Here is a 27255-nt window from a genome sequence, read left to right on the forward strand (position 1 = left end):
TCACCAGCTCACCTTTTAAAAACCCCAGACAGGGGTAAGACTCAGCACAGGAAGTGAAGGGAGGGGCTTGCTGGACAGAGAAGTCTGTGCTCAGGAAACTCACATCTTGACAGCGATGGTGATGACAGAGGGGACATCCAACGGCACACGTAAGACATGCGACTTTATTTAAAGCAACTCATACCTCAGTCAGGTTGACTTAAAAACCAGTTTGCCAAAAAGCATGATTACTGAAACAGTGACCAAAATGTCAGATGAAGAGCACAGAAGCGGGGCTCTGGACCCGGCTGCTGGAGCCCGCGCCCGCTCCCTCCCCACCCCCCCCCCCAAGGCCTTCCTCCAGAGCAACTTCCTCACTTTCTGTGCAGACAGAGGGGCCTGGAACTGTCCAGAAGCAAGGAAGGTTCCAATGCTTTTGGCCTGAGAAGGATGCCATGAGACCTCTTTTCATTTCCTCTGAAAACTCACCCTCCCAATTAAGTCTGGCTTTAGCAACTGTTGACGTTAACTTCGAGTTCCTATCACAACGCCAATAAAGATAAGAGGAAACTGGGCTGGAAGGAGCAAGAAAAAATAGTCTCAATTATCATCCAGAAAGTTGACTTCCTATTTAAAAGAAACAAAACCACACACACAACAGAGAAGGTGGAAGGCCCTTCGGAGGACAGCCAGAGCTCGCCTCCCTGTCAGGCTGAGGCCCCTTCTCGTGGGGCTTCACCCGGTAGGTCCTTCCCAACCCTCATCACTTTCAGTTACTCTGACACTCAGTCAGTCTGTTTGCTCTCCCCTCCCCCTTGCAAACTCGCCGAGGGCAGTGAACGAGTGACCGGTGAGTGCTAGGACCTAGGACCGAGTGCTAGGGCGGCGCCAGGAGAAGGCCCTGGGGAAGCATCCGATCCGGGGAAGTGTGAGCGAAGTGAGATGAAGACGCCGACCTCAGATTATATGTGAGTCTCCACTCCAATCCTACCATTTTCCCTGGGTAATAATCTCATCTGTTTCACCAACTTCTCGGGAAGTACAGACACTTTCACCTCCCGGCCCCACTCAGAAACCCCAAAAGGAGAAAGCCATCTCTCCAGAAGCACCCACACAGTAAGAAAGCTCCCAACTTACCAAAACAGAATCCGTAAAATATTGGCCACCAGGAGCACCAGACACACGTAGGCAGAGAAACCCTCGGCGTTCTGAGTCCTCCGGATGTCCCTGTACTGCGGGATATACGGCACCACCCCTCCGAAGACCATGGCCCCAGCGGCCCCCCAGGACACCAGCTGGTGCAGCGGGACCAGAAGCCAATCCAAGCCTTCTGCTTCCATCCCGAACACCTGCGTCGCCTGCCGGCGGGCTGACGTCCGCTTGGCCCGAGGCCCCTCCGCTCTCACGGGGTCCTGGAACGCGCGGGGACCGTCATCCCCGCACAGCCGCCGCCACCCCGTTCAATCCTGCACCATCGGAGCCTGGCGAGGGAGGAGAGCGGGTAAGAACTCGGGACACGGGCCTCGCGGCAGAGCGAGGGCCGCGCTCCGCAGGGACAGCCCAGAGGCCGAGGCCGCGCCCCGGGCGCAGCGCGGGCTCCACGGCTGGGGCACGAGGCCCTCCCCGGGCTCGGGCGGCTCAGGGAGCCCTCGGCGCGCGCACCGGCATGCGCGCGGGGAACGGAGGCGCGGGTCGCAGAGGGGCCGCGGGGCGCCGGCCCAGGGCTGAGGGCGCGGGGGGCGGACGCCGGCCCGGGGGGGGCACAGTCCGGGGAGGGGCGGCTCGGTCCTGGGGTGGAGGGGTGGGGAGCGCACGGTCCTGGGGGGAGGGTGGGGGACACGGCCCTGGGGGGCCTTGGAGGGTAGGGAGCACTCTGTCCCCAGGACCCCCCACCCCGCGCACGTACGCGCACCGACACGCCGCCCTGGCCCTCACCCGCCGCGCCGCGCCCGCGCCCGCGCCCGCTCTGTCCTGCGTCCGTCTGTCGGTCCGCGCGCCGGAGCCCCGCCTCGGGGAGACGCCACAATGCCGGGGCCCCGCCCACAGGGCGGCGGGGCGGGCGCCGCTCGGTCCTAGAGCGCGCCGGTAGGTCCTGGAAGGATGGGGCGTACCCGGGACCCGGGCGGGAGACGGGGGTCGCGGGAGGGGTGCTTGGCCCGCCCTGCGCGGGTTAGGAAATTCCTTTAGGGCCAGGTGCCCACGTGGAGCCGTCTCCACCTGTCCCCGGGCGAGGGGCGATGTAGAGGAGAGCCACACCGAGAGCTGAGAACAGGGTCTCGTCGCCGCCCCACGATCCGCGCAGGCCTGGCGACGCCCCTTCGCGGGGAGGTGGGAGAATTCTGGTGGGGACGTCACCCCTCGTGGGGACGGGCGAGGGCCCGGGTAGGGGGACATCACCCTCGTGAGGACAAGGGAGGGTCGGAGGGTGGGGCGTCACCCCTTGTGGGGACGGGGAAGGGGGGTGGAGAGGAGAGTCGGAGCCCATGGGGTCGTCAGGTGGTTCCAGGGGTCCCTCCACGCATTCGTTCCGTGAACGAGTGGGGCTCCCCATCCTGACCCAGGGGCAGACCTGAGGAGCAGGATTCACAAGTTTGCATAGTGTCTGGGGGAGTTTAACCTAGTGGGGGGCTCCTCTGGAGAAACAGAAAAGCACCCCGGCAGCCCGCAGCCCCTGAAGGCCCACGGTGTCTTCTCCACAGCGGCCGCCAGGACTTCGCCCTCGTCACACACAAGCATGAGGTGCATCGTTGCTGAAAGAAGTGCTGGTCACTCACTCTGTGACTTGCTAAGTGTTTCTCGGCTTTTCTCAACCGCACAGTCATGTGAGGTGAACCAAGAGAGTGCCCACTTGCAGATAAGAAAGTAGGAATTCCTGAGTTTGTCGCCTGACAAATGGGAGCCCCCAGGGGCTCAGGGAGGGTGCTCAGGACATAGATGCTAATGGGCGGGAAATGCCTGGAGCCCAGGGCCCAGGTGCGGCAGGGGCAGCGAGGACCCTGTGAGAAGCCAGCCAGTCCTGCATGCCCAGGACCCTGTGCAGGTGGGCTCAGGGCAGAGAAGGCCCCGGGTTCTGCCTGCAGAGGAACTCCCCTCAGGGCAGACTGAAGCACCCCAAAAGGGAAGGCCTGGAGAATGAGAGGGTGGCCGCAGGGGTGCACACCTGGCTGGCCAGCCTCTGCCTCAGGGAGTCGCCTTCCCCTTTCTGAAGATCTGGCTCCCTGCTTCCTACCTGGTAGGTTTTGTGGGACACTTCAAGAACACTTACAGCATCACTAAAAGCAACTCCCAAACAAGCCTGGCATGGTAAGGAGAGCCACTAATACAACACAGGGTCTTCTGAGGCTGGCGTCAGGTGTTTCTGAGTCACCCCTGCTCACAGTATCCACGACAGAGAGCACAGCACCAGGAATGTATAGGGAAATGAACACAGGCACAGAAAAGGAAGCGTGGCTGGGCGGGGAGGGGAAAGTCGGTGTTCCTTCTTAGCTACATCCTCCCTTGAGCTCTAAAGCCTCTAGAACGTTCCATTCTGTCTATTCTGGAGGTTGGAGTAAGGCTACAGGCTGCCCTTCTGACTCTCACTGGAGCATCTGGGGTCACAGCTGCTGGTCCTGTTTGTCCTGACATAGGTGGGCGAATTGGTGGCCGGCCCATAGCCACGTGCTGTTCTGGACCCATCAGGGTGTGCCAGGTGGAGCACCTGCACCAGGGAGCACCTTCAGAGCCCAGCTAAGTGGATACAATCTTGCATTCATGGTCCAGGACTCCGCCCCACAGAGGTCTCCCATAAGGTGAGCTGATGACTGGAGAAGTGGCCTGTAATCCTTTTGAACACCACCTGTCGGGAACCATCAGTCAGTCGAGCAGAAGGGAAGACAGCTCATCTCAGATGCTGCACATGTCACATGGCTTTCACATTCCCACACCAAAGAAGCCAACCAGCTGTGCTAGGCTGAAAAACGATCCCCAAAGATACATCCCAATCCCCAAAATCTGTCAATGTTACCTGATATGAAAAGAAAAAGATGCGATTAAGTTCAGGATCTTGAGATGATTCTGATTATCCAAGTGGGCCTAAATGCCATCACATGTATGTTCATAAGAGGGAGACACGCAAAAGAGACGGCCATGTGAAGATGGAGCAGAGGGGTTTGAAGATGTGGCCTTGAACAGTGGAGTGATGCCACCACAGCTGAGGAATGCTGGCAGCCACCAGAGGCTGGATGAGGCATGGAACAGAGACCCCCCCCCAGGAGCCTCTGGAAGGAGCACAGCCCTGACAGCACCTCGATTTCAGCCCAGAAAAACTGACTTCAGACTTCTGGCCTCCAGAACTGTGAGAGAATATATTTCCAAAGTTTTATGCCACTCAGTTTGTGGTAATTTGTTATGGCAGCCACTGGAAACTAAAATAGAACCCAAAATGAGTGACCAACAAGATTATCAGAACTATGACAGGCAGAGAGGAAGCAGAGCCTTGTTCCCACATTTCTTCTGGGAACTGAACTTTCCAGAAAGTGTGAACCACACCCATGACTGAACAGCAGAGTGTGTGTTAGTTTTTAAATATCGTCAGAGAAATATATGCAATTCTTAAAACTTGTCGGATGGTGACAGTCTCGTAACCGTGGGCCCTCCAGGACCAGTTCAGCTGACCTCATCTCTTGTCAACAGAGTGATTAAGGATTGCCTTTCAGAAAACCTGCAAAGTCCTATAGTGAGGGCACACACAAAAGAAGAAATCGTGACCTGAACTGACCTTGCATCCAAAGATCTTCCTCCGCATGGAACCGGACCGGACAGGACCGGAACTTAAGACTCAGATTCTCATCAGAAGTGAGGGTCCCTCATTCGGAAGATCGAGCATTAAAATTCCTTCCCCACCTCATCAAAGATGTTTAGAACCCTGTAGACGCAAATAATCCATAACCAACCTACAAATAAAAATTGGGGTGAGATTATTCTGAGCCAAATGTGAGGACCATATAGCCCAGGGGAGTGCTCCCCAAGGAAGGATGAGCACCAAAGAAGTGGGGTATACAGAGTGATTATATACCCTCAAAGAGGATGTCGCACCTAGGATTGAAAGGTCCCTTTTACAATAGTCGCGAGACTGCTCTGTTGGCACAGCAATTGATGGAAATGGCAGGTAGGTCTGCTGTCTCGGTGGACACAGCAGGGTGGTAGGTCTGTTGTCTCGAGCTGGATGGTCACAGGTGAGCACAGCAATCAGTTCCTAGCCTAGAGAGAGATGCTTATCCTTAAGGAAATGCCAATGTGGGGGGAAGTTGCACCTTTCTCTTAAGGCCATTTGCTTGTCCTTGGGACATAGCAAATGCTTAAACCAGATGTACAATACATGCTCAGTGGCCATGTCAGGCCCTTTTGGAAAAACAAGGTCAGGCCAAATTAGGTTTACACCAAATGGCTTCCTCATGTACTCCAATATATCCTATAGTTTGCCATTTCTATTTGTCAACCTCATCATAAATGTTTAGAACTCTATCATAAATGTTTAGAACCCTGTCATAAATGTTTAAAACCTCACCATAAATGTTTGAAGCCACCAATCAAAGCCTGTTCTGCCAGCATTTCCGCATGCCAGCCTGTTCTCCTGAACCTCTTAAATTTCACCCCAAATGCTGAATCAGGGAGACAGAAGTGAGGGCACACCCCCCGCCGTCCCCCTGCAGATGGATCTCAAAGAATAAAAGCTGATCTCTACCCCAAAGGCTGAGGCCATAATTAATCGGCTTGTTTATGCTCATCAGGCAGAGAACCCCGAATTTGTGCAGAAACAGTATCATGCACCAAAAATAAATAGATAGTGCCTGTGAAAACTGGTGGAATCCGAATAAGGTCTGTGTCCAGCTCACGCATTGCACCAATGTCCATTTCTGGTGTTGATAACGCCTCTGGTTATGTAAAATGTGACTGGGGAGGCTGATGAAGGACACAGGAAGTGTGTGCAAAACAAGATACTCTGAAAAAGAGGCTGGCTTAAGGATAAAATTGCAATTTGAAGAAACTAAACGAATGCTAGTGGAAAATGCGCTTATAAGTTGAGGACAAGAGGAAAGCTAGAGGGTTATGGAACCATTAGAGGTTTTCAAGGAATTATTTTATAAAACATTCAGAGAGAAAAATAGCCCATCATGAAACTAAAGTGAGTAAAGATAAGATGAAGTCTGAATTTGGTCAAAAAAAGAAAACCCCAGAAGGAGCAGAGTCAAGACGTATGCAATGCTCAGAGCTCAGAGAGCTGACCAGGTTGCATGAGAAGTCTCCGAAGACCTAGAAAAAGGTTTTGCTTACTTTAAAGAAATGAAATGGAAGTTCTGTGTCATTGGCTTGTCCAGCTGAAGGGCTGGTGGGTCATCATCAGGGAGCGTGGTAGGTAAGAGAAGGCACAGGAGGCTGTCTCGTGATCGAAACTCTTTTAGTAACTGGAATAGAGACCATTTCAAATCCAAACCAAGTCACCAGACGTCAGCTACATGTGAGATGAAAAACACAGTGAAGAAGTTGGAGCATGACTCTCATTCACCGTTCACTGTCTTTGGTTAAAAGCCCACTGGAAATGAATGCAAGATCTTTAGCAAAAAAAAAAAAAAAGGTAGAGATTTGTAACAAGATCTATTAGCAAAGATATATGACTCTGCAAAGGGGACTGATTCAGGAAGAGTAAGAGAGAACAGAAGGAGCCGCAGGGTCAGCAACAAAGGAAATGAGAACTTAAGAGGAGAGAATTCAAGAAAAGGAGGAAGAATTGCCGAAGCCAAGTGGTCTGGATAAATTCCAGATTGCTATTCATGAAAAGAAAGCTTCTGACAGCTGGGGTCACTGTTGGTCATTCAGCAAAACGAGCTCTTGCTGGAGAGAAGATCAGGCTGTGCACTCCAGGTGTAAATTAACACAGGCGGTCCAGGGGCAGCAGGCTCACTGCCAGTTGGGGGTACACACAGACACACACAAGCACACAGACATACACGCACATGCACACACATACACAGATGCACACAAACACACACGCACATGCACACACAGAGGCACAGACACACGCACATGCATACACAGATGCACATGCATACACAGACATGCACACAGACACTTGCACAGACACATGCACACAGGACACACAATAGTGCACATGCACATGCACACAGATGCACATGCACATACACACGCACATGCACACACAGACACACAGGTGTGCACGCAGGGCTCCTTTTCTTCAGAGGTGCGCCTCTTTTTTTTTTTTTAATTGAGGCAAAATTCATATAACACAAAATTAGCCAGTTAAAGTGAATGACTCGGTGGCATTTAGCACATTCAGTGTTTGCAAGCACCACTTCCACCTAGTTCCAGGACATTTGCATCCCCCCAGAATAAAACCTCACGCCATTAGGCAGTTCTCCCCAATCCCCTCCCTCTAGCCCGTGGAAACCACCGCTCTGCTGTTTCCATGGATTTACCTGTTCTGGGTGTTCCATGTAAATGGAATCACCCACGTATGACCTTTTGTGTCTGGCTGCTCTGTTAGCATCTGTTAGCACTGGAACCTTAGGAAGCAGGGGCGCAGGGCATTCTTGCTGGCCCAGCAGCAGCTCAGCACTCAGGCCCACCCCAATCCCCCTTCCCACCACCTTCCTGGGGGGCCACCCTTTAAGCGATAATTAATGCTCCAGAATTGCTTCAGGTAACTTAAGTTCTCTGCTTTTCTTCTCATTTCTTCAAGCTAAGTTCATATGCTCCAATTTGGTGGCCAGGGGTTTGCAGGTTCAGATCCCATCATGGACCTACACACAGCTCATCAAGCCACGCTGTGGTGGCATCCCACATACAAAATAGAGGAGGATGGGCATGGATGTCAGCTCAGGGCTGCAGGGGAGGAAGAGAAATCCTCCAACCTCTAGGTCCTTCTGACCAGGCTACAAAATGAATTCACATGAGACAGAATAACAGGAGAAAACCAAACAAAGCTTTATGACGTGTATGCATGGGAGAGACCCAAGAACCTGGGTAACTCGCCAAAATGGCCGAGCTGCCAGCTGGAACACAATCTTCACCTAAAGACAAAGGAGGATGTTGGGGGTAGCTATTTGGGACTTCAAGGATGTGGAAGGCAATTCACACGGAGATGGAAATGTAAATGGGTCAACTACAAACAATGTGACCTGAGAGACATTTTACATTGCACTACAGGTAACTTATGTATTAGCTCCTTCCCAGAGCAGGCCTTCCATCTTAAATTCTTTTAGGCAGTTGAGGGGGAGGTCAAAATTTCTTTCAGGGTCTTTTGTTCTTAAAAATAATCAAGCCAAAGAGATACATTTTGGGATGGCCAATTCTGATCCCCTACAGGGCCAATCTTCCTCACCAAGAAAAGAAGTATTTTAAACCTTATCATTGTGACCTGAGCAGTGGCAAAAAGTAGCACAATTATTATATTTGAAAAACCATATGATAAAAGAATAAATTATACATATAAATATATAATTATATGTTATATAAAAATAAATTATACAATAAAGTGTACATTAACTTACTACGAAGTCACCCAGAGGCTTTCTTCTTCATTCTTGCATGTTTCTTTCCCCTCCCTCCTCCCTCCCCCTCCTTTCTCCCTTATACCCACCTTGCTGGAACCTTTCCTATGGTCCCCATTGCTGTCACTGGAACAAGCACCCCCAGCCACCCCAGAGAGCTGAACACTTTTTTCCTCAGTTCCCTAAAGCACAAACAACTCTTTCCTTGACATCCCTGTTAAGATCCTGACTTGATAAATTGTTCACCTGGAAAAGAAGCAACTTTATGTCTCCTCAGATTTGGCGTCTCCTTCCCATGGCAATTGTGGGACACAGACACACCCTGAAGGCTCCAAGGCAGGTTCCTGTGATGACAGGAAGGGGGCTGGGGGGTCACGAGCTCCCCCATGGCCACTCCAGAGTCCCTGCCTCCAGAGGCATCAGCGAGGCCCTATTTTCCTAAGCGTTGCGTTAGAGATGGGTGGAAAGACAGAGCTGACTTTATTTCTGCTCTGCACAGAATGCTGCTTTTTACGGTCTGTTCTTCTTGGGGTGGCTTGTGGGGCAGTTGGTGGAGTGGCGGGAATACCGCATCCCCATGCAGCCACCTGGCACTGCCCCGTGCGGAGTGAAAACCAGAAACGAGGCTGGTCAGAGCGGAGGTGGGAACTGTCATCAGGGCCGTTTGGAGGCATGTATTAAAGCTTTTCAAGAAGTTTATGCCCTTGGTGGGGGATTCTGGGAGCACCAGGAGTCTCCCCACCTGGATGACAAGTGCAGGGGCAGAGTCTGTCCGATGGAACTATTTTGGAATCTGGGGCCTGCTGAAGGCTTGTCACTTCCAGGGGAAGGCTTGGATGGTAAATTCTAGTCAATTTCTGCTCTTAGCACAGTAGCAGGTACTTGTCCCCACCCCAAGCCCCTGGCAGGCAGCTGTGCACGTGTTCCTGAAGCAGCCTGCACACAGCGGGTGGGAGCCAAGGTGGGCAAAAAGGGTTCTGTGCCCCCAACACTGAGAGTCTGTGCTCTGACTGCTGCTTGCTGCTTCGGACCACAGAGGTGCAGACACAGAGGCGGGTGGCCACTGCGGCTGCACCTCTCCCAGTGTAGCAAGACCCCCGCCTTCCGCTCAAGTGACTTCCAGGAGAGTTAAAGGGTGTGCGTCCTTTTCCCTCTTCATTTTTCTCTTTTTCCCCTTTTGGGAGCCAGTCATTCAAGACTAGGACATTCAAAAACAACTGCATACATGGAGAAAATTAGAAAGTGACTGTGCATGCCCAAGAAAAGGCTCAGGAAAAAACCTAAGAAGACACTGAGTTTACACCTCAGGCTGATCCTTGGCACAGATAGAGCCGCCAACAATCAAAAAAACAATAAACAAAAACCAGATGAAAAACCAGCAAACCCTGAGGAAGGGGTAAGTTTGACTTCTGGAGTTACCACATTACTATATCAAACGTCCAGTGTCAACAAAAAGTCACATGCCATGAAAAGAAACAGAAAAGCATAGTCCATTCAAAGAAAAAATACAAATCAACAGAAACTATCCCTGAAAAAGGCCTGATGGCAGATCTACGAGAAAAAGACTTTAGAACAACATGTGGAAGATGCTCAGAGACCTAAGGGAAGACACAAGAAAGTCAAGAAAACAATTTTTGAGCAAAATGGAAATATAAATAAAGAGATGGAAAACCTAAAAAGAAACCAAAGAGAAGTTCTGGAGCTGAAAAGTATAATAACTGAACTGAAGAATTCACTAGAGAAATTCAAAGGCAGATCTGAGCAGGCTGAAGAGAGGATATTTCCAAAATCTATCTTGTTTTGAATTCTAAACAACTCGCGGTAGCACGCGGGTCTGGATCCAGACTTGAGAAAATGAAGGCGGCCCTTCCTGCCTGTGGGGTCTGACAGCCCCCTTTCCTGCCTTCCCGTCTTCCTTCCTCCAAGCTGGGACCACTTGGTCACACAGTGAAACCTCGGGGGGCTTTGAAACCGCTCACAGGGCTCACAGACGTGACAGTGCTGAGCCGGGGCCACGCCCAGTGGCTCTAAGGCAGTCATGTTTGACAGCCACCGTCTGAAAATCCACACCCAATACAGGAAGTCCTCCTGACTCAGGATAGTTGCTTCCAGGAACGATCACTTACTATAAATAGGGCCAGAATTACATAGTAAATTATTAGTGGATTATAAAATAGTTGATAAGGTTGCATTAAGAAATGGATGCTAACATCATGAAAGTAATGCAACTATTTTAGAATAAATAAAAAGAAGCAAAAAATTCTATACTCAGATCTATCTGCCCAAGTCTATGCCCCAAAGGAACACTTCTTTTTGTACAGTTTTTAAATGAGACTGGAAACATACCAAAAGTAGAGATTGTAGCACAGAGAATCCACGAATCAAGGCCCAGCATCAGCGACTGTACAAGACTCTGAATGAAGATAAAATAAACACTGAGCACACAGTCTAATTAGCAGCATTCACCCCTTTCTGTGGGAACAGTGCCGTTCACGTGGGGTCCGGTGCTCCCACTGGCATTTACGCTTCACTGAATAGAACGTCCTCTCACGTTTGGTCGTGCTATGACATTCTCATCTATCAAAATCCAAATGCTAGTCTTCTAATTTAGTTAAAGTTTGGTTTTGTGTTTAGCTCTGCTCTTGTGGTCTGTGTCTTTGATTCCGTAAATATGTATTTCTTGCTCAGACTCTGCCTTCTTTTCCGACCTATCCTCGCACCAGAAAACACCATCTCGTTTCTGCACGGCATCCTTTAATATCCTCATACTGTAGATTTCCAAAGTCAGTTGCATTAGAGGATTTTTCCCCCTAAACCTAGTTCCTGAAATTTGATATTTTTAACAAAATGTGTTTGTGTTGAGTGACTCTCGCTTCCATATTAATGAGTTTGTCTCCCGTGGATGCAGGACTATGAATCTGATTCCTGACTAGGCAGCAGGGGTGGGAAGGCACCAGGTGCTGGGCGTAGAGAGACGACCCTGTTTCTCCAGTAGATTCTGGGTTCTTGGACTATTAGAGTTTCTGAGTAGGTTCCCATTGGACCAGAGAGATTACAGTTGAGAAGATAAAACATACATGAAAAAGTACCAAGGGGAGAGAAGAGAATCACAGGTTTCCTAGATCCTGGAACTCTTAGCCTAGGGTTGAAGCTGGGGAGATGGGTTTTTAAAAAAGATATTGTGCTAAAATATACATGAGGTCAAATTTACCATTTTAATCATTTTTAAGTGTAAGTTTCGTGGCATTAAGCATATTCACATTGTTGTGCAGCCATCCTCACCATTCGTCTCCAGAACTCGTTCATCTTCCTAAATTGAACCTCTGCACCCATTAGACACCAAGTCCTCATTTCTCCCTCCCCAGCCCCTGACCAGGTGATGCTGGCTCCTCTAGGGCCCTCATATAAGCAGCATCACACAATACTGTTCCCTTTTGTGACTGGCTCATTTCACTCAGCATAGTGTCCTCCAGCTTCCTTCACGTTGTAGAAGGTGTCAGAATTTCTTTCCCTTTTAAGGCTGAATAATATTCTGTTGTATATATTACCACATTTTATTTATCCATTCATCCATCGACGGACACTTTTGGCTATTGTGAATAATGCTGCTATGAACATGGGTGTGCATATCTGTTCAAGTCCTTGTTTTCACTTCTTTTGGGTATATACCCAGAAGTGGAGTTGCTAATTCACATGGTAATTCTCTGTTTAATTTTTTGAGGAATCGCTGTACCATCCTCCACAGTGGCTGTACCATTTTACTTTCCCACCAGCAATACGCAGAGTTACAATTTCTCCACATCCTCGCCAGCACTTGTTGTTCCTGTTTTTTTGATGATAGCCGTCCTCCTGGCTGTGAGGTGGTACCTCATTGTGGTTTGATTTGCATTTCCCTGATGAGAATGATGTTGAGCATCTCATCATGTGCTTGTTGGCCATCTGTGTATCTTCTTTGGAGAGATGTTTATTCAAGGTCCTTTGCCCTTTTCCATCAGGTTGATTGTTTTTTGTCAAGTTTTAAGAGTTCTCTCTATATTCTGGATATCAATCCATATCAGACATACGATTTGCAAATATTTTCTCCCATTCTGTAGGTTGCCTTTTTGTTCTGTTGATAGTGTCCTTTGATGCACAAAAGTTTTTAATTTTGATGAAGTACAACTTACCTATTTTTTTCTTTTGTTGCCTGTGTCTTTGGTAGCATATCCCAGAAGTCAGTGCTAAATCCATCGTCATGAAATTTTCTATGCTTTCTCCTAAGAGTTTTAAGGTTTTAGTCTTCCATTAAGTCTTGGATGCATTTTGAGTTAATTGTTGTAAATGGTGTGAGGTACGGGCCCAGCTTCTTCTTTTTGCACGTGGATATCCACTTTGGGGAAGACGTGCTTATATGCCAAAGAAAACAAGTCACGCTTTACAAGCACCCACTCAGGGCCGCGTGCATCGGTGACATCACCCGCTGGAGCCCCGACTCCTGGACTCGCACAGACAGGTCTGGATCTGCGGGCTCTGCCCCGCTCTGACCCCAAAGAATCCTGTTACCTTCACATGTAACACAGCACAGGGGAGGTGACTGGCAGAGCAGAGACAGGTGGGCAGCGGGTTCTGATCCCTTCCCTTCCCAGCTGGTTCACGGGACAGGCTGGGACAGGGGAGGCGTGGGGCTCCCTCAGCGATGCCCCCTGCTCCTGGTCCTGTCCTGTGGTCTCAAACAACTTAGCGAAGCCTGAGGCCCCATGTGTAAAATGGGTCACAATATTTGCCTCGCACGGGTCATTGTGCTGATGAACAAGCGAAGAGAAAAGGTAAGCACTAGTCCCACTTCCAGCAATCGCATGTGGGCGTCTCCTTCCTGTGAAACTTCTCCTATTTCCCCAGGGAAACTGAGCACCTTTGTCTGTCTCCCAGTTGTGTCCTGTTGACACCCCCAGAGGACCTGGGAACTTTATAGGGCTTGGGGATCCCCCACGAGGCTGAGCTTTCCTTTCTTTCTGGGAGTCTCACCATCGTTAAGCCCACTTCCACCCTAGTGCAACGCTGTCGAGCATGATGGATGTGCATGAGTATTGCTTCACATGCTTGTGGAAATGCAGCTTCCTAGGCTCGGGAAGGGACCCAGGTGACTCAGTTGCTGCTCTGTTTTAACCACCTGGACCTTGACCGCCCCACCTCTGGTGACTTTTGCTTCTATTCCAGGCTGACCACCTGATTCCACGGCCACATCAAGGACTTTGCCACCACCCCCCAACAGCTCCACTCCTGGAATCTTCCTTTCAAACATCTCGAGCGTGGCACCACGACCTCCTACACTGCTGGTTCTCCCTTGGTGACTGCATGGGTCCCCACCTCACACCACCTCTGCTTTCCCTCTGTTCCCAGCTCAGTGAGGGGACCTGTCCTGAGCCCCCTCCTTTCTTAGGAAGCCCGCCAGGCCTCAGACTGATGGCAGTTCTGAGGTTCTGCCTCCTGAAGAGTGATCCTGGGCTGTCTCTGCCAGACCCACCTGGGGAGACCACTCTCTGGGCCGGGGCCTGGGTCTCAGTTTGCACAGACAGCTCTCACTTCCCCAGAGGCCCATGTGCACATCAGATGCTAATCGCCGTGGTCAGGTTGTTCTGGAAGCTTGAACTGAAAGGCCACCTAAGGCTGGGCTGGAGGCCTCCGCAGAGGCCCCTGTAGAAAGAGAGAAGCACAGGCAGGTAAGAGGCCATCGGCCTTGGAGTAATGACGGCCCCTCCATCTTCTACATGTCCAGTTCCAGGCTCCCGTGGGCCAGGCCAAGCTCCCTGCCTGTCATGTCCTGTCTGTGATAAAAACAAGAAAGGCATAGCCCAGGTAGGGCAGTGTGTACACTGACATGAGCCTGCACCCGGGCTGGGCTGTTAACATCCGGAGTCCTCTACCAAGTCCAGCGACCTGGGACACTTGCGAGCTCTGTCATGTCCGACCCAAGTGGGCCTCTGCTGGCACAGGATGTCCAGTGTCCAGAGCTATGCGGCCCTGCCCTGCGTGAAGGGGTGAGACCCCAGCCCACAAGGCCCCCACCCCTGAACTCAGCAGGTGGAGGTGGGTCCTGCCAGGAGATGATGCAGGGCTGGCCCTGGGGGGAAACTGAGGCGCCGTGTTGAAGGAAGGGCGGAGGCTCCAGAGCTGACTGGCTTCATGCCTGTGGGATGTGGGGCACAGTGCCCAGCACCTCCCACCACCAGAGACTGGAACATTCTCCAAACCTGGCGGAGCTTCAGCCAGGTGGCTCTTTGAGATGACCCTTTGAATAACTCCCCCTGCTTTTTCCTTAAATTAGCTTGAGTGAGTTCTGGTCCCTGAAACCCATGTGTGTTTCTGCCGGAAACACCACCAGCTGTGACTCACAGCCCCTCTTGCTGAGCAGGCTTTCTCTGCGTCCTCAGCAGCCACCTCCCTGGGCACAGCCCCGTCCGCCCCAGGCTGCCTCTGGCCAGCCGGTGTCCTCTGTGGGCCCCAGCCTGCTGGGGAGAGGATACAGTGACCACCCACCAGTGAGGCCTCCTGCCCACTCCCTCCCCCCACCCCCGCACCAGGCAGACGGCCTCCCCACCTCCTTCAAAGAGAAACCAGAAGCCGTCTGACGGGATTCCTCTCAAAGGAGGAGCCAACCCCAACGCTGAGCCAGTGGCCCTCCCTGCCCAGCCCCTCTTTCCCTAAGTAGTCCAGACCCAATGTCCCCTCCCACACGCCCCACCCCGGAGTTCACACAGCTCTCCCTTCCATCGCAGCCCCTCTCGGAGGAAAAAAGAGACAGATGCTAAACAGACATGACAAGTGGCAAAATGGCCACAGTTTCAAAAAGTTATTTTAACAGCTTTATTGAGATATAATTCACACTCCATAAAATCCACCATTTAAAGTGTACAAGTCAATGATTTTTAGTATATTCACAGGGTTGTGTAACCATCACCACAATCTAATTTTAGAACATTTTTGTCCCCCTGAAAGAAAGCCCTGAACTATTGAGTTTCTATCCCCTTCGCCTCCTCCCACAACACTCAGCAACTCCCAATCTACTTCTGTTCCCAGGGATTCGCCAATTCTGGGAATTTCATACACATGGAGCTCTACAATATACGGCCTTGTGACTGCCTTCTCTCACCGAGCATGACGGCCCCAAGGCTCATCCCGTCGTGGCAGCTGTCAGTGTCACTCCTCTTGCGGCTGAGTAATATTCCACGGAATGGATGGACCACCTTGTGTGTGTCCATAGTCTGTTGATGGACATTTGGGTTGTTTCCACCTCTTGGCTACTGTTAACAGCATTGCTGTGAACATGCATGTACACGTCTTTTGTGGATATGTGGTGTCATTTCTCTTGGGTGTATACCTAGAGGTAGAATCAAGGGTATATGGTAAATTTATGTTTAATTTTGTGTGTGTGTGTGTGAGGAAGATAGGCCCTGAGCCAACATCTGTTGCCAATCTTCCTCTTTTTCTTGAGGACGATTGTTGCTGAGCTAACATACATCTGTGCTCATCTTCCTCTAATTTATGTGGGATGCCTCCACAGCAGGTCTTGATGAGTGGTGCTAGGTCTGTGCCCGGGATGGAACCCATGAACCCTGGGCCACCAAAGTGGAGTGCGTGAACTTAACCACTACGCCACCTGACTGGCCCCTATGTTTAATTTTTTTGCAGAACTGCAGACTGTTTTCCACAGGCTGCCCCAGTTTTCACTCCCACAAGCAGTGCATGCAGCCTCCCACTGCCACATCCTCGCCAACACTGGTTATTGTCTGTCTTTGATTCTGGCTGTGCAGTGGGTATGAAGCCGGATCTCACTGTGCTTTGATTTGAATTCTCCGGGTGACTAATGAGGTGGGGTGTCGGGCGTGTGGCCACGCTTCATGAAAACACTCAGCAACCTGGGTGTCCACATGCTGTTGCTCCACGAGGCCCCAGGGCCATCGGGGTGGCCGGGACACACACAGACCTGCCCCAGGGAGCTTCAAGTCCAGAGGGGTGCAGAGACGTGCACAAAACAGGTACTTGCCACAACAGGTCCTGGGGGATCCCCCACAAGGTGACCCACGAGCCACAGTCCCGACAGGCCCCAGGGCACTTGGCAGGAGGGAAGGGCTGTGACCTTCCTCCAGGTCTCCAATAAAATCAGAATCCAGATGAGACTGTTGGCGGTGCCGGAACTCATCTCAGAACATAACCATTCTTTTTTTGTTGTTGCTAATTTTAATAATATAGTTTACTTAAGCCAATATATCCATATTACCATTTCAACATGTAATCAATATTTTTAAATTAATGAGGTGTTTTACATTCTTGTTTTTGTACTGTCTTTAAAATCTGGTATGTATGTTTTTTATTGAGTTCATCTAGTTTACATCATTGTGAAACTTCAGATATACATCATTTCTTGTCGTCACTGTATAGGTGCTCCCCTTCACTCTCTGTGCCCTCCCCGCAGAACACAACCATTCTTCATTTTAAAGTTGACCATAGAAACAGCAGAGATTCGGAGAGAGGACAAAGTCTCCAATGGAGGATTACAGGACTAGGAGCCAGGTGTGTATCTGGGCTGTGTGTGGGCAGCAGCCGGACCACCCACCATGCCCCATTAGAGAGATGACAACATTGTATAAAGACCAGTGGGGCATAATACAAAAAGGGGCACGGTGGGTGCAGGGGCTGGGGAGGGGGTGGGGGTAGCTGTTTAACGGGGCAGAGCTTCAGTTTGGGAAGTTCTGTGTGCGGGTGGATAGTGTGATGGCTGCACCACAATGTGTGTGTGCCTAACCCCGCTGAGCCGCACACTTACAGATGGTTAAGATGGCAAATTCTACATTGTCTATGTTTTACCATAATAATAATGACAATAATCATAGTAAAGAGGTTGTGCTCGCTCTCTGGCTGGGTTTTTCATCTCTGACGCAACGAAAACAAAGCAAACAGGTGTGGGGCAGGGCAGCCTGCGAAAGCCAAGGGGCCGCCTCGTCCCCGCGGAGGAGCCCAGCTCCCGCCCCAGGGACAATGACCATCGGACGCAGCGGCCACCCCCACCTGGCGCCGCCCAGCGTCCCCTCTCCGGACCTGCCGGCAGCGTTTCACGCGTCTCCGAGGGAGCAGCCGGCTGCGCGCTGCCCAGGGACTCATCTCCGGGCGCCTGAGTCGCCGGCCTGCCCGGCGCCGGGTCAGGGGCGCAGGGGCTTCGGACGCCCCTCTGCAGCCCGAGCTCCGCCGGGGCCATCGCTGCCGGGCCAGCCGGCGAGGCGGCGCCGACCCCGCAGAGCCCCCGGCCCGCCCGGCGCGCGGGGCACATGGACGCGCGCGCACCCGAAGCCCCCCACGGGGACGCGCTGCGGGACGCGGTGAGTGGGAGCCCGCGCCCCTCCGGCCGCTCCCGGATCTTGAGTCCTCCCAGGGTCCGGGGCCCGGGGACGGGGGTCGGGACCAGGGGCTGGGCCGCCCCCGCCGAGGGGACAGAGGACACCCCCAACCTCTCCCTGCCCCGCGCTGGGCGAGGCCGCAGCGAACCCGTCCCGCTTCCCGTTCCCAGAGGGTTCCAGGGCCCAAACGGGACGACAGGCGGTCGGGGAGCAACGCTTAAAGGCGGCTCAGTTTGTCGGGTTGAACGGAATCTGTTGGATGAATCCCCGGCAGCAAAGGGAGGCAGCGGAGACCCGGGCCCCGCGTCCCAGAGGAGGGGGCTCGGACAGACCCTCCACGCGGCGGGGAGGCCGGCTGCCGGGGGCGGGAGCTCAGTCCGCAGACTCTGCGCCGGGACACGCGCGGCGGTATTTCCACGCGGCGGTGAACAATTTCTGCAGTCCCGATCCCAGCTAATAAAACTCAAAAGCGCAGGGGAGGCGAAGCCCACCTTGGGGGTGCTCTGCGTGACTGTTTTAGCTTGACTTAAGAATTCCCAGAGGAACCCAAGGTGACCAAGATTTTCTGTTTTATCTTCTAGACATCGACAGTTTCAGTGCTTCCATTTGGGTGTAGGATCCTTTGAGTTAGTTTTTGCGTATGGTACGAGGTAAGGGTTGGGGCTGCAGGTTTCTTTAGTCATACCTTTGGCAACCTCATTGTTCCAGCACTATTTGTTGAGATTTTCCTTACCCTTTGAATGGAAAGGCCTGGGCACCTCGTCACAGCGCTGAACGTGTGCTGCGTCTAGAGGAAACATTATGTTCAGTTGTCTTACGGTTCACTTTTTCAGGCAGAAAATCTATTTCAGGAACTTCAAGAACATTTCCAAGCTCTGATTGCAACATTAAACCTCAGAAATATCCTTTCCTATCTTATAATAGTATAATGCTTTGGATTGTTAAATTACCGTGGAATATCTTTCTGTCGTCTGCGATGAGTGGATAATTGTTGACCTGGGATTTCTGGTGTTTGCATTGTGCCTTTACTGGCACCTGATGTATTCATTACCACTCACGGGTGGTTACTTCCTGCTTGACCAGCAATGCAGGGTGTTCTGTATGGCAAGGATAAAACACGACGACACGATGTACAGTACTACCCAATGGGGCTTTCCCATCCGGCCCCACAGGAATCTGGATAGTCCGCTCAGTAACATTCATCCTCCACCAAGCACTCAGAAACCTGCGCGTCACACGCAAGGTCTCCAACACCGGACACCAGGTGCGGCTCTCCCGGCCTTTGGTTGGTTGGTAACTTCAGCAGCTTGTCTGTTAAGACAAGAATTCAAACAGACTTAGAATAGAAGGTGTTTCCAGGCTGAGCAAATCCAGCGAAGGGTCACATCTGCCTGAACACGTGCCCAACCTGAGCTGGCTTTACAGAACTAAATTCACTCCTTAAAAATTGTGTGCAAACTATTTGCATATGGAACCATTTACTTGCAACTTTTGATTCTGTGGATGGGTTCCCACAGGGAAAAAAAGTTTCTTACACGTGATAAAATTAAACTGCAAGAAAGACGGTTTTAAACAGAGTTAATTTCCATTTATTTACATAATCATCAGAGTTTGGTGAAAACATAAACATACCAGACAACCTCATATCCTTGAATCCATGTCCCCAGAGGGGAGCCAGGTTTTCAGAACCGAGCTCAGTTTTAACCTTTCAACGTTAAAGACACACTACACAAACCTCAGGAAAGTGGTTAACGTGCACTGAGGACACTGCCGTCTTTGATCCCCTCATTTTGCAAGTTGCACTGCCAGGGTGTTTTTATCAGAACTGTGACGAGCAGGTGCAATTGGAAGCAGGGTCTTTGCGGGCTTTCTGGCTAGGTGCCCTGCCCCACGTGCAATTCTCCTTAACATTGTACTGGAAGAAATGGAAAGTCGCCTTGAGGACTTACAGAAGAACGTAAATGACTTAATGGTGCCAGCTGGGATTGAAGATTCTATTCAAGGACAAATGGTAAGGCCATTATTAGGAAACTGAATATGTCCACCTTTTGCATATCTTTTGATTGCTTTCATCTTGAAAAATACAATCCTATATCGTCCACTATGGGAATTACTGCCTCTGTACCACATGAAAAACCTTCAGAAATAAGACATTTACAAATGCTCTTTTCTAAATAGACCAACTGAAGCAGTCTTTCATAATTCCTTAAAAAGTGCACATTTTAAATGAAAAACTCTGTAATTTAAAAATTGGATTTTATTAAACCACTTTTCACCCCCACCTCTCAAAATAGTCTTCAGTCAAAACACAAGTCATGATGAAGTAAGAGCTTGGGGATTACAGCCAGTAGTTCCTGCTGAGACAATCTATTCGTGTCACCACTTACAGAAGACACAGCATTAAGCCCTCAAGCTGCTCCATGAGTGGTTCTGAGGACCCCACCCGGCCTCTCACAGTGCAAACCTTTCTTTTCCAGTGGAATTTTGCACTTAATCTTGAAGATGCAAATCAATGCTTAGCTTCAAGTCACAGGCTGGATTTCTGTCCACGTGACATATGAAGATATACAACTTTATTAAGATGCTCATGTGTATTTTACTGACATAATATTCTGATTTATGAGCATATTTTAACTGAACAATTAGATGCCTCTGTTTCCTTCTTTTTCCATTTCTCTGACAACTGTTATCCTGGGTCAGCTGGCAAATTATCCATACTTATCTGCTAAATCAGAGCTAGTTCACCTAACAGTGGTAACCTACGTCCCGCTAGCCATGGGCTGCAAAGCACTGAGGCAGGCAATCTAAAACTCTGTCCAGAGGGTGGGAAACACAGTTTCACCTCGTGAGGTTGCATCCCAGGTTCCCCCTGCCTGGAAGCCTCAGTCCTCCCTGGGCCCTGCAGGTGCACTGGATGGGGTCCTCCATCCTGAGGGCTGATCTGGTGACAAGCCAGTGCCTGAGGGCAGGGCCACTCGGCAGTTCCTCCCATCCCCAGAGTGTGGCACACTGCCAGGTGGGATGGGGTCCGGTAACTTAGTCCCTTCCCATCACCCAGACTCCAGCTGGCTCTTTTAAATTTGGTCAAACCCCACTAAATATTAGGCATCAAGTTAAATGGTTAAGCAGGTGTGAAAACTTCACTTTTTGACACACATACAGCCATTATTTAAAGCAGCATGAGAGAAGGTCAGATAAAGTTAGTTTAAAAGCTGTTAATGATTTTTAAGTTAAAAGACCTGAATAAATCCGGATAAAGCTCTGCCTGTTGGCTGTGCTAGGTCAGGGGTTCTTAACATGGGGCTCGTGTTGTAGGTTTCAGGGGATCCTGCAACCCCCCTAAACTTGTGTCCCTGTTGTGGGGAGGGGTGAATGGGAGGAAAGTCCATGACCCCAAAATGCTAGAGCGCTGTTCTCAGTTCTGATGGATCTGGCGCTTTGTCAGTCCCATAAACTTCAACACCTGTAACGCTTTCCTGCATCTGCTCAAGGGGCACACGCATTGAAGGAGTTGGCTTGAAACAGGGCCAGGATGCTGATACAGGAGGAGTCGGCTCCCCGGACGACGTTCTCGAAGGCTCATCACAGGGCCAGGACGTGACACAGGAGGAGTCTGCTCCCCAGACGCTCGCGACAGCTTGTCACAGGGCCAGGACGCTGATACAGGAGGGGTCTGTTTGAAGGCACTTGCTGTTTGCTCACCTTGACTTGTTAATCCACATTGACTCCATCTGACTAAAATGAAAATCATTTATGTGTTTTTACAAACTGAATTTTTCCTACACAAAATGTTTTAGCAATTACAGGAAATTAAGGCACTTTTATTGAAAGCTTTGGATTCCAGTTTATTTCCCTGTACATTAATTGGTATATAAATCAACCACTATCTCTTTCAAATTTTTTTCTTATAGACCTGAAGACAGTAGACCAGAAAATGTGATAGCTTTTTGAGTAAAACTCTACATGAGTTCTTATTTTTAGTATTTAATTTAAAAATTCACTTTAGTAAAATAAAAGATTAAAAGAACAAAGGCAATACAATCAGAATGTAATTTGGAAGGTGACTAACCACTTACCAAAGATGGTTATAAAATGGCAGAATGTAAATCACAGAAGAAAAGCATAAACTATATTAGGGAAAATTAATTTTTCCTGAATTAATTTCTATATAGATCTTTTGAATAAAATCATAAGCAGTTTTCTGATAGAAGTTGCTTTTTAAATAATCGAATTCCAACTCAACATTTCCAGTCACACTGTCTGTAAAGACTAATTTTAATCTGTCCAGTCCAAACAGATTCTGACAGCGATGTTCTCCAAACTAGATCAAACCAAAGGAAAACCAAGAAAACGGGTGATCCAGGGCTCCGGGTTTACTTCCTCAGTCACCCCCACACTCCACCCAGAGAGGGTGTTGAGAGAAGCACAGCAAGCACACTCAGGCTTAGACAGAGACCCTTCCAAAGAGTGTCCAACTCACCTCCTCCGAGCCAAAGTTACCCTCTCCCCAAATCTCCTTTCAGCTCCTCCCAGCTGGGGCGAGAAAGATCTTTTCAGAACTAGAATTCAATCCTGTTATTCCTCCTTCCCAAGGCAAAGCCTCCCATGGCTGCCCACCGCCTGCCGGGCTCCCTCTGCAGCCCACCCACCCAACCACACTCTCTCCTCAGACCTCAGACGGACCCAGCGCCCTCCCAGTGCCAAGGCCTCTGGATCCCCCCACCCAACCCTTGTTAGCTCTTTCTCTAGCTCAGCTTGAATTTCCTCACTTTCCTTGAGCCCATTTGGGTCAGATCTACTTCCTGGGTGACCTCATGGCACTCCACCTGTTGGCTATGATAGTTGAACTTTCCTTTTAAGTGATGGTGTGATTGTCTTCTTCACAAGGCAGAACCAGATTGACTTTGCCCAACATTGTGTGCCCAATGCTGGCACCATCCCTTGGACCCAGGAGCTACTTAAACATTTTTTAAAATTAATGAATGAATTTCAAGAGTTCCAAAATACTTTGCAATCTTTTATACGATGCTTTTTGTCCATGGAAATGTGTGAGAGCTTGACTACTTTACTCAACAAGAAAACCGAAGGCTGGCAGGAGGACTTGGATTGAGCAGCGACTGGGGTAACAGGTGTGACAGACACAGAGACAGCACGGATCTCATTCGGACGCTGGAGGTGCTCGTTGTATAGCTTTTGATGATCAATGTAAAAATGTCACAAAAGAATGCTAGGATCAGATGCATTTCAAAAGCCGCTAATAAAAATGAAGTAGGCAAAGCATTCAAAATGGCTCCCACATAAGGCAAGTCCTCCCAACGGTCTCCATTCCGATTTTCAAGATCTCAATCTTTCCCAGTTAGCACCTGAACTTTCAGATAAGAAACCTGGTGAGGCCATGAATGCATCCTGCATTTTAAGGGAGCAACCTGAGAAACCAAACTTTGGGTGTGGCTGTGGAAACATCAGTGATGTGGGTTTTTGGGGTGGTTGTAGATTGACAGATGCTTTGACTCTGCCCTGAGCTCCTCTCTCTTCTGTGTACCAGCTTAGCAGTCAGAAAAAGGCTACCCGACGGAGCCCACAAAACAGTCTACTGCAAACACACAAGGGTGCTGCTTGCCTTAAGATCTCAGATCGTTCTTTTGGATGTCCTAAAACTGCACGTAGATGGTATCACACCAGAGCACCCTTCAGCACCTCGCTCGTCTGTTCAGTAGTTTGAGATTCACCTACATTGACGTGTGTGACTCTAGTCCAGTCACTAACTGCTGTCTCATGGTCCTTTGAATTATCTATTTTCCATGTGGCTAATATTATCTCCAAATAATGCTGCAATAAGTTTCTCTAGGGCACTTGATTACTTACGATATTCCTGAATATATTCTGTACCTCCCAGGCTTGTTGGTTCTGTGTCAGCTGCCATGAACTAATTCTTAGAACTTTGCCTAAAAGCCATCCTGGGAACGATGGGAGACAGAAATCGCTCAATACTTAAGAGAACCAGGGGTGTCAGCATACTATCTCCACCAGTTAATTTCAACTTGATTAAAAGAACATGTTACAGCAATGAGACAAGGTTTGGGAGATCTGGGTTTTGAATTCATGTCCTCTGCAACCAGTGGTAACTTTGAGCAATTTAAACTTTAGTTCCCTCTCCAAACATCTACCTGGCAGGTGGTTGGAAAGATTTGAGAAAATGGAGTGTAAATCACTTAGTTCAGGGCAAGGCAGATAGCAAGTATATAATAATAAGATACAAACTTGGAATGAAGAGATCATATCATTAAAAATTCAATTACATTGTAGTCACAAAGCACCAGCGAAGAGATAATTATTAAAATGTGAGTGAACAACTTATTACAACTTATAAATACACCAAATTTACAAGAGTAAATTTACAAATGTGGAGTGTAATTTTTTTTTGCTTATTTCTTTTAATAGCTAATAAAACTTTATCAATAAGAGATATAATTCACATGCCAATACAATTCAATGGTTTTTGATATGTTCACAGATAAGTATAAAGATCACCCCAATCAATTTTAGAAGATTTTCATCACTCAAGAAGAAACCTTGTACCAAATAGCTATCACCTCCTATTCCCCCTTCTCCGTCTTAAGCAACTATTAATCAACTTCCTCTCTATGGATTTGCCAATTCTCGGCATTTAATGTAAATGGAATCACAGATGAGGTAGTGACTGGCTCCTTTCACTTACCCTAATGTTTTCGAGGTTCATCCATGTTGTAGCCTACATCAGTTACTTCATTGCTTATGACTGGATAATATTCCATCGTACGGATGGACCACATATTGTTTATTCACTCAGCTGATGGACATTTGTTTCCCCATTTTGGCTGTTACGCATAATGCTGCCATAAATGTTCATGTCCGTTTCTATGTGGACATGCATGTTCACTTCTCTTGGGTGTACACCTAGGAGTGAGATTGCTAGGTCAGATGGTAATTTTGTGTTTTACTTTTTGGGGAAATGCCAAACTGTTTTCCAAAGTGGCTGCTACATTTTACCTTCCCACTAGCAGTGTGTTAAGAGTTCCAGTTTCTCCCTCTTTGCTAACACAAGCAATAATCTGACCTTTTGAATCTATTCACACCCATCCTAGTGGGCGTGAAAGTAGCATCTCCTGATTTGATCTGCATTTCCTTGGTGACTCATGACGGGGAGCATCTCTTCATGGGCTTGTTGGCTATTTGTTTTATCTTGGAGAAATGTCATAATACTGATGTCTATTATATGCCAGGTGCTTGGGGTCACATTTTTTCACTACAGTGTTATACTCCCTATTTTGTAACTGGGAAAATTAAGTCTGGAGAGATTGAACTGCACGTTTGCATTTGCACTTTAAATTCATGCACCCTCCTCTGTGTTTGGGCTTTATTCTTTGGTAAGCACCCACAGTTCAACAACAGTCGAGTCAATGTGACCCCGTGGCAGGCCCACCAGCGCTAGTCCAAGTGGTCTGCAGGCATCGCATCAGACAGCAGACGTTATCATGCCTCCACACCACAGAAAACGAAGCTCCAGGAGGCCGCTTATCAAGGTCCTCAGTAAGCAGCAGAGGCTGCTGTGAAACCAGACAGGGGCCGCAGAGTGTGGTCCCCACCCCCTGTGCTGCCTCCACGCTCCACACGAGCACTTTCTGTTTAGTATGCACTGGGAAGCGCCCTCCCATGTGCTGCTGGGACAGGAGATTCGGAAGAGAAACCTGAGACTGTGGAAGCAGACTACGGATCCACACGGATCAAGGAGTCGTGGTTTCTACAGACTCCACAGAAAAAGACAATTTGAGTACATTAGATTACGATCTTTGGGAGAATAACAACAGCTCTTACTATTCACATTTAAAAGGAAGGCTCCAAAAATCATTATTTTACTGCATGGTTTGACTAACCAGAAGAATAAAAAAATACTTTTTTCTTTAAGTATGTATTCTTTCTGAACTCAAAGCTTTGGATTCTGTTGTGGGTTGAATTGTGCCCCCTGAAAACTCCTATATTGGGAGCCAACTGCCCAGGACCTCCAAATGTGATCCTACTTGGAGACACGGCTGTTGCAGATTAATCAGTTAAGACGAGGTCATGCTGGAGTAGAGCCATCCTTATCCAATGACCGGTGTCCTCACAAACAGGGAAGTTTGGACGCAGAAGCACACATACGGAGAAGGTGTGTGAAGAAGGCCGGGTCAGGGTAGCAGACAGATCCTCCTGACTCCTGGCCTCCACCCAGTCTGTGGGCCCTCGTATAGCAGCCCCAGGAAACTCAGAGATACCACTGCCAAGTGCGCAAGACACCGCAGCCCAGAGGACATGCACCGCAACTTCACTTCAATGGTAAAGATGAAAATTAAGTTTTGACGACCAAACTCAGTGATCTATACATCAAGTTTCTTAAGAAATAACCGACTATGACTGCTCACCACCATGTATTTTATTTATCTCAGCTAGATATTTACAGATATTTGCTAACACAGAAAGGCGATGGCTGGGCAGAGGGAAAGCTGAGGCCGTGCTGCCCTCACAGCAAAGACGCTCCAGCAACTTGAGCTTCGCGTACTTTCCCCAAACGCTTCCTTTGTCAAAGGCTTTAGGTCATTTAATGTATTTCCACGTGAAAACGACCCTGTGACATTTACATACAGCAGTGGGACTGGGACGGGAGCTCAGTATCTGTACTTGGTGGAATAGTCCTTGGGAGACACAACCAGCCCACGACCTTTCCGGGCACCTCGGTACACGGTCTCGATGATGTCAATCATCTCCTGCTTGTCCTCCATGGCCCAGTTGATCTTGTTATTGTTGCCAGTGCCCAGGTCAATCATGATGTGCTTGTTCCTGCCAAGAGCAAAGGTGTCAACGCTCTCAAAAATCCTTCTAAAAAAGAACTCCATGAAAAACACCTTACGGTCCCCACTGTTACAATCCTTTTAAAACAGCACTGAAGACAAGGACACACACAATCAACCAGACACACCATGACTGGGGAGAAGACCGGAAACAGCCTTATTAAACAAAACACCACAATACAATGCCCACAGCTTTCTGTATGTTCGGTACTTCCTTAGGACCAATATCCTACAGAGCAATTGAAGGGTCAAAGGGCACAGTTTTAGTCACTTGGAAAGCCAAGTTGTTTTCCAGAGGGTTGTACTAATTTACCTGAAAAAAGCAGTGTCTGAGTTTTCACAGTGCTCTTGTGAGCACTTAGTGTAAATTTTTTTATGAGGAAGATTAGCTCTGAGATAACTGCTGCCATTCTTCCTCTTTTTGTTGAGGAAGACTAGCCCTGAGCCAACATCCGTGCCCATCTTCCTCTACTTTATATGTGGGACGCCTGC

The 27255-nt window shown here is 49.2% G+C and overlaps 3 protein-coding genes across 24 annotated transcripts in view; 1 reads left to right on the forward strand and 2 right to left on the reverse strand.

Moving 5' to 3' along the window:
• SLC66A2 (solute carrier family 66 member 2) overlaps positions 1-1319 on the reverse strand; it is a 96344-nt gene extending 95025 nt beyond the window's left edge. For all 10 annotated transcript variants that reach the window (XR_011542143.1, XR_011542142.1, XR_011542141.1 and 7 more), the window contains exon 1: positions 1117-1319. Coding sequence is in view for 5 of the 10 variants with exons in the window: in XM_070627944.1 (XP_070484045.1) it covers positions 1117-1319 (203 nt within the window). In the remaining 5 variants the exon portion in view is untranslated. The remainder of the gene's footprint in view (positions 1-1116) is intronic.
• Positions 1320-1368: 49 nt separating this feature from the next.
• HSBP1L1 (heat shock factor binding protein 1 like 1) lies at positions 1369-26755 on the forward strand. 6 transcript variants are annotated; one of them, XM_070627954.1, is made up of 5 exons: positions 1460-14227; positions 15585-17881; positions 18733-18799; positions 19816-19910; positions 25311-26755. In XM_070627954.1, exons 2-5 carry the CDS (start codon positions 17831-17833, stop codon positions 25368-25370), a joined length of 273 nt encoding a protein of 90 aa, XP_070484055.1. In that variant the 5' UTR covers positions 1460-14227; positions 15585-17830; the 3' UTR covers positions 25371-26755. The 6 variants fall into 6 exon arrangements, 2 of the variants coding, with proteins under 2 accessions (XP_070484055.1, XP_070484056.1); XM_070627955.1 differs by having other exon boundaries at positions 1837-14227; positions 21391-26755; XR_011542146.1 differs by lacking the exons at positions 19816-19910; positions 25311-26755 and having other exon boundaries at positions 1369-1480; positions 2679-14227; positions 18481-18797.
• The window catches only part of TXNL4A (thioredoxin like 4A), a 28475-nt gene continuing 27550 nt past the window's right edge, over positions 26331-27255 (reverse strand). For all 8 annotated transcript variants that reach the window (XM_070627952.1, XM_070627950.1, XM_070627947.1 and 5 more), the window contains one exon: positions 26331-26752. In XM_070627952.1, coding sequence (XP_070484053.1) covers positions 26581-26752 — 172 coding nt within the window. In that variant the 3' untranslated portion in view covers positions 26331-26580. The remainder of the gene's footprint in view (positions 26753-27255) is intronic.

This window comes from Equus przewalskii, chromosome 7, assembly GCF_037783145.1.
Source record: "Equus przewalskii isolate Varuska chromosome 7, EquPr2, whole genome shotgun sequence".
In the NCBI taxonomy this organism is placed as follows: domain Eukaryota; kingdom Metazoa; phylum Chordata; class Mammalia; order Perissodactyla; family Equidae; genus Equus; species Equus przewalskii.

What these genes read in the sequence shown, in the direction of transcription:
- HSBP1L1 (XM_070627954.1), top strand. Translation starts at nt 17,831, where the DNA reads ATGGACGCGCGCGCACCCGAAGCCCCCCACGGGGACGCGCTGCGGGAC. An exon ending in GGGACGCGCTGCGGGACGCG is followed by an intron (nt 17,882 to 18,732) that starts GTGAGTGGGAGC and finishes TCACTTTTTCAG; the next exon opens with GCAGAAAATCTATTTCAGGA. An exon ending in ATTCTATTCAAGGACAAATG is followed by an intron (nt 19,911 to 25,310) that starts GTAAGGCCATTA and finishes TTCTTTGGTAAG; the next exon opens with CACCCACAGTTCAACAACAG.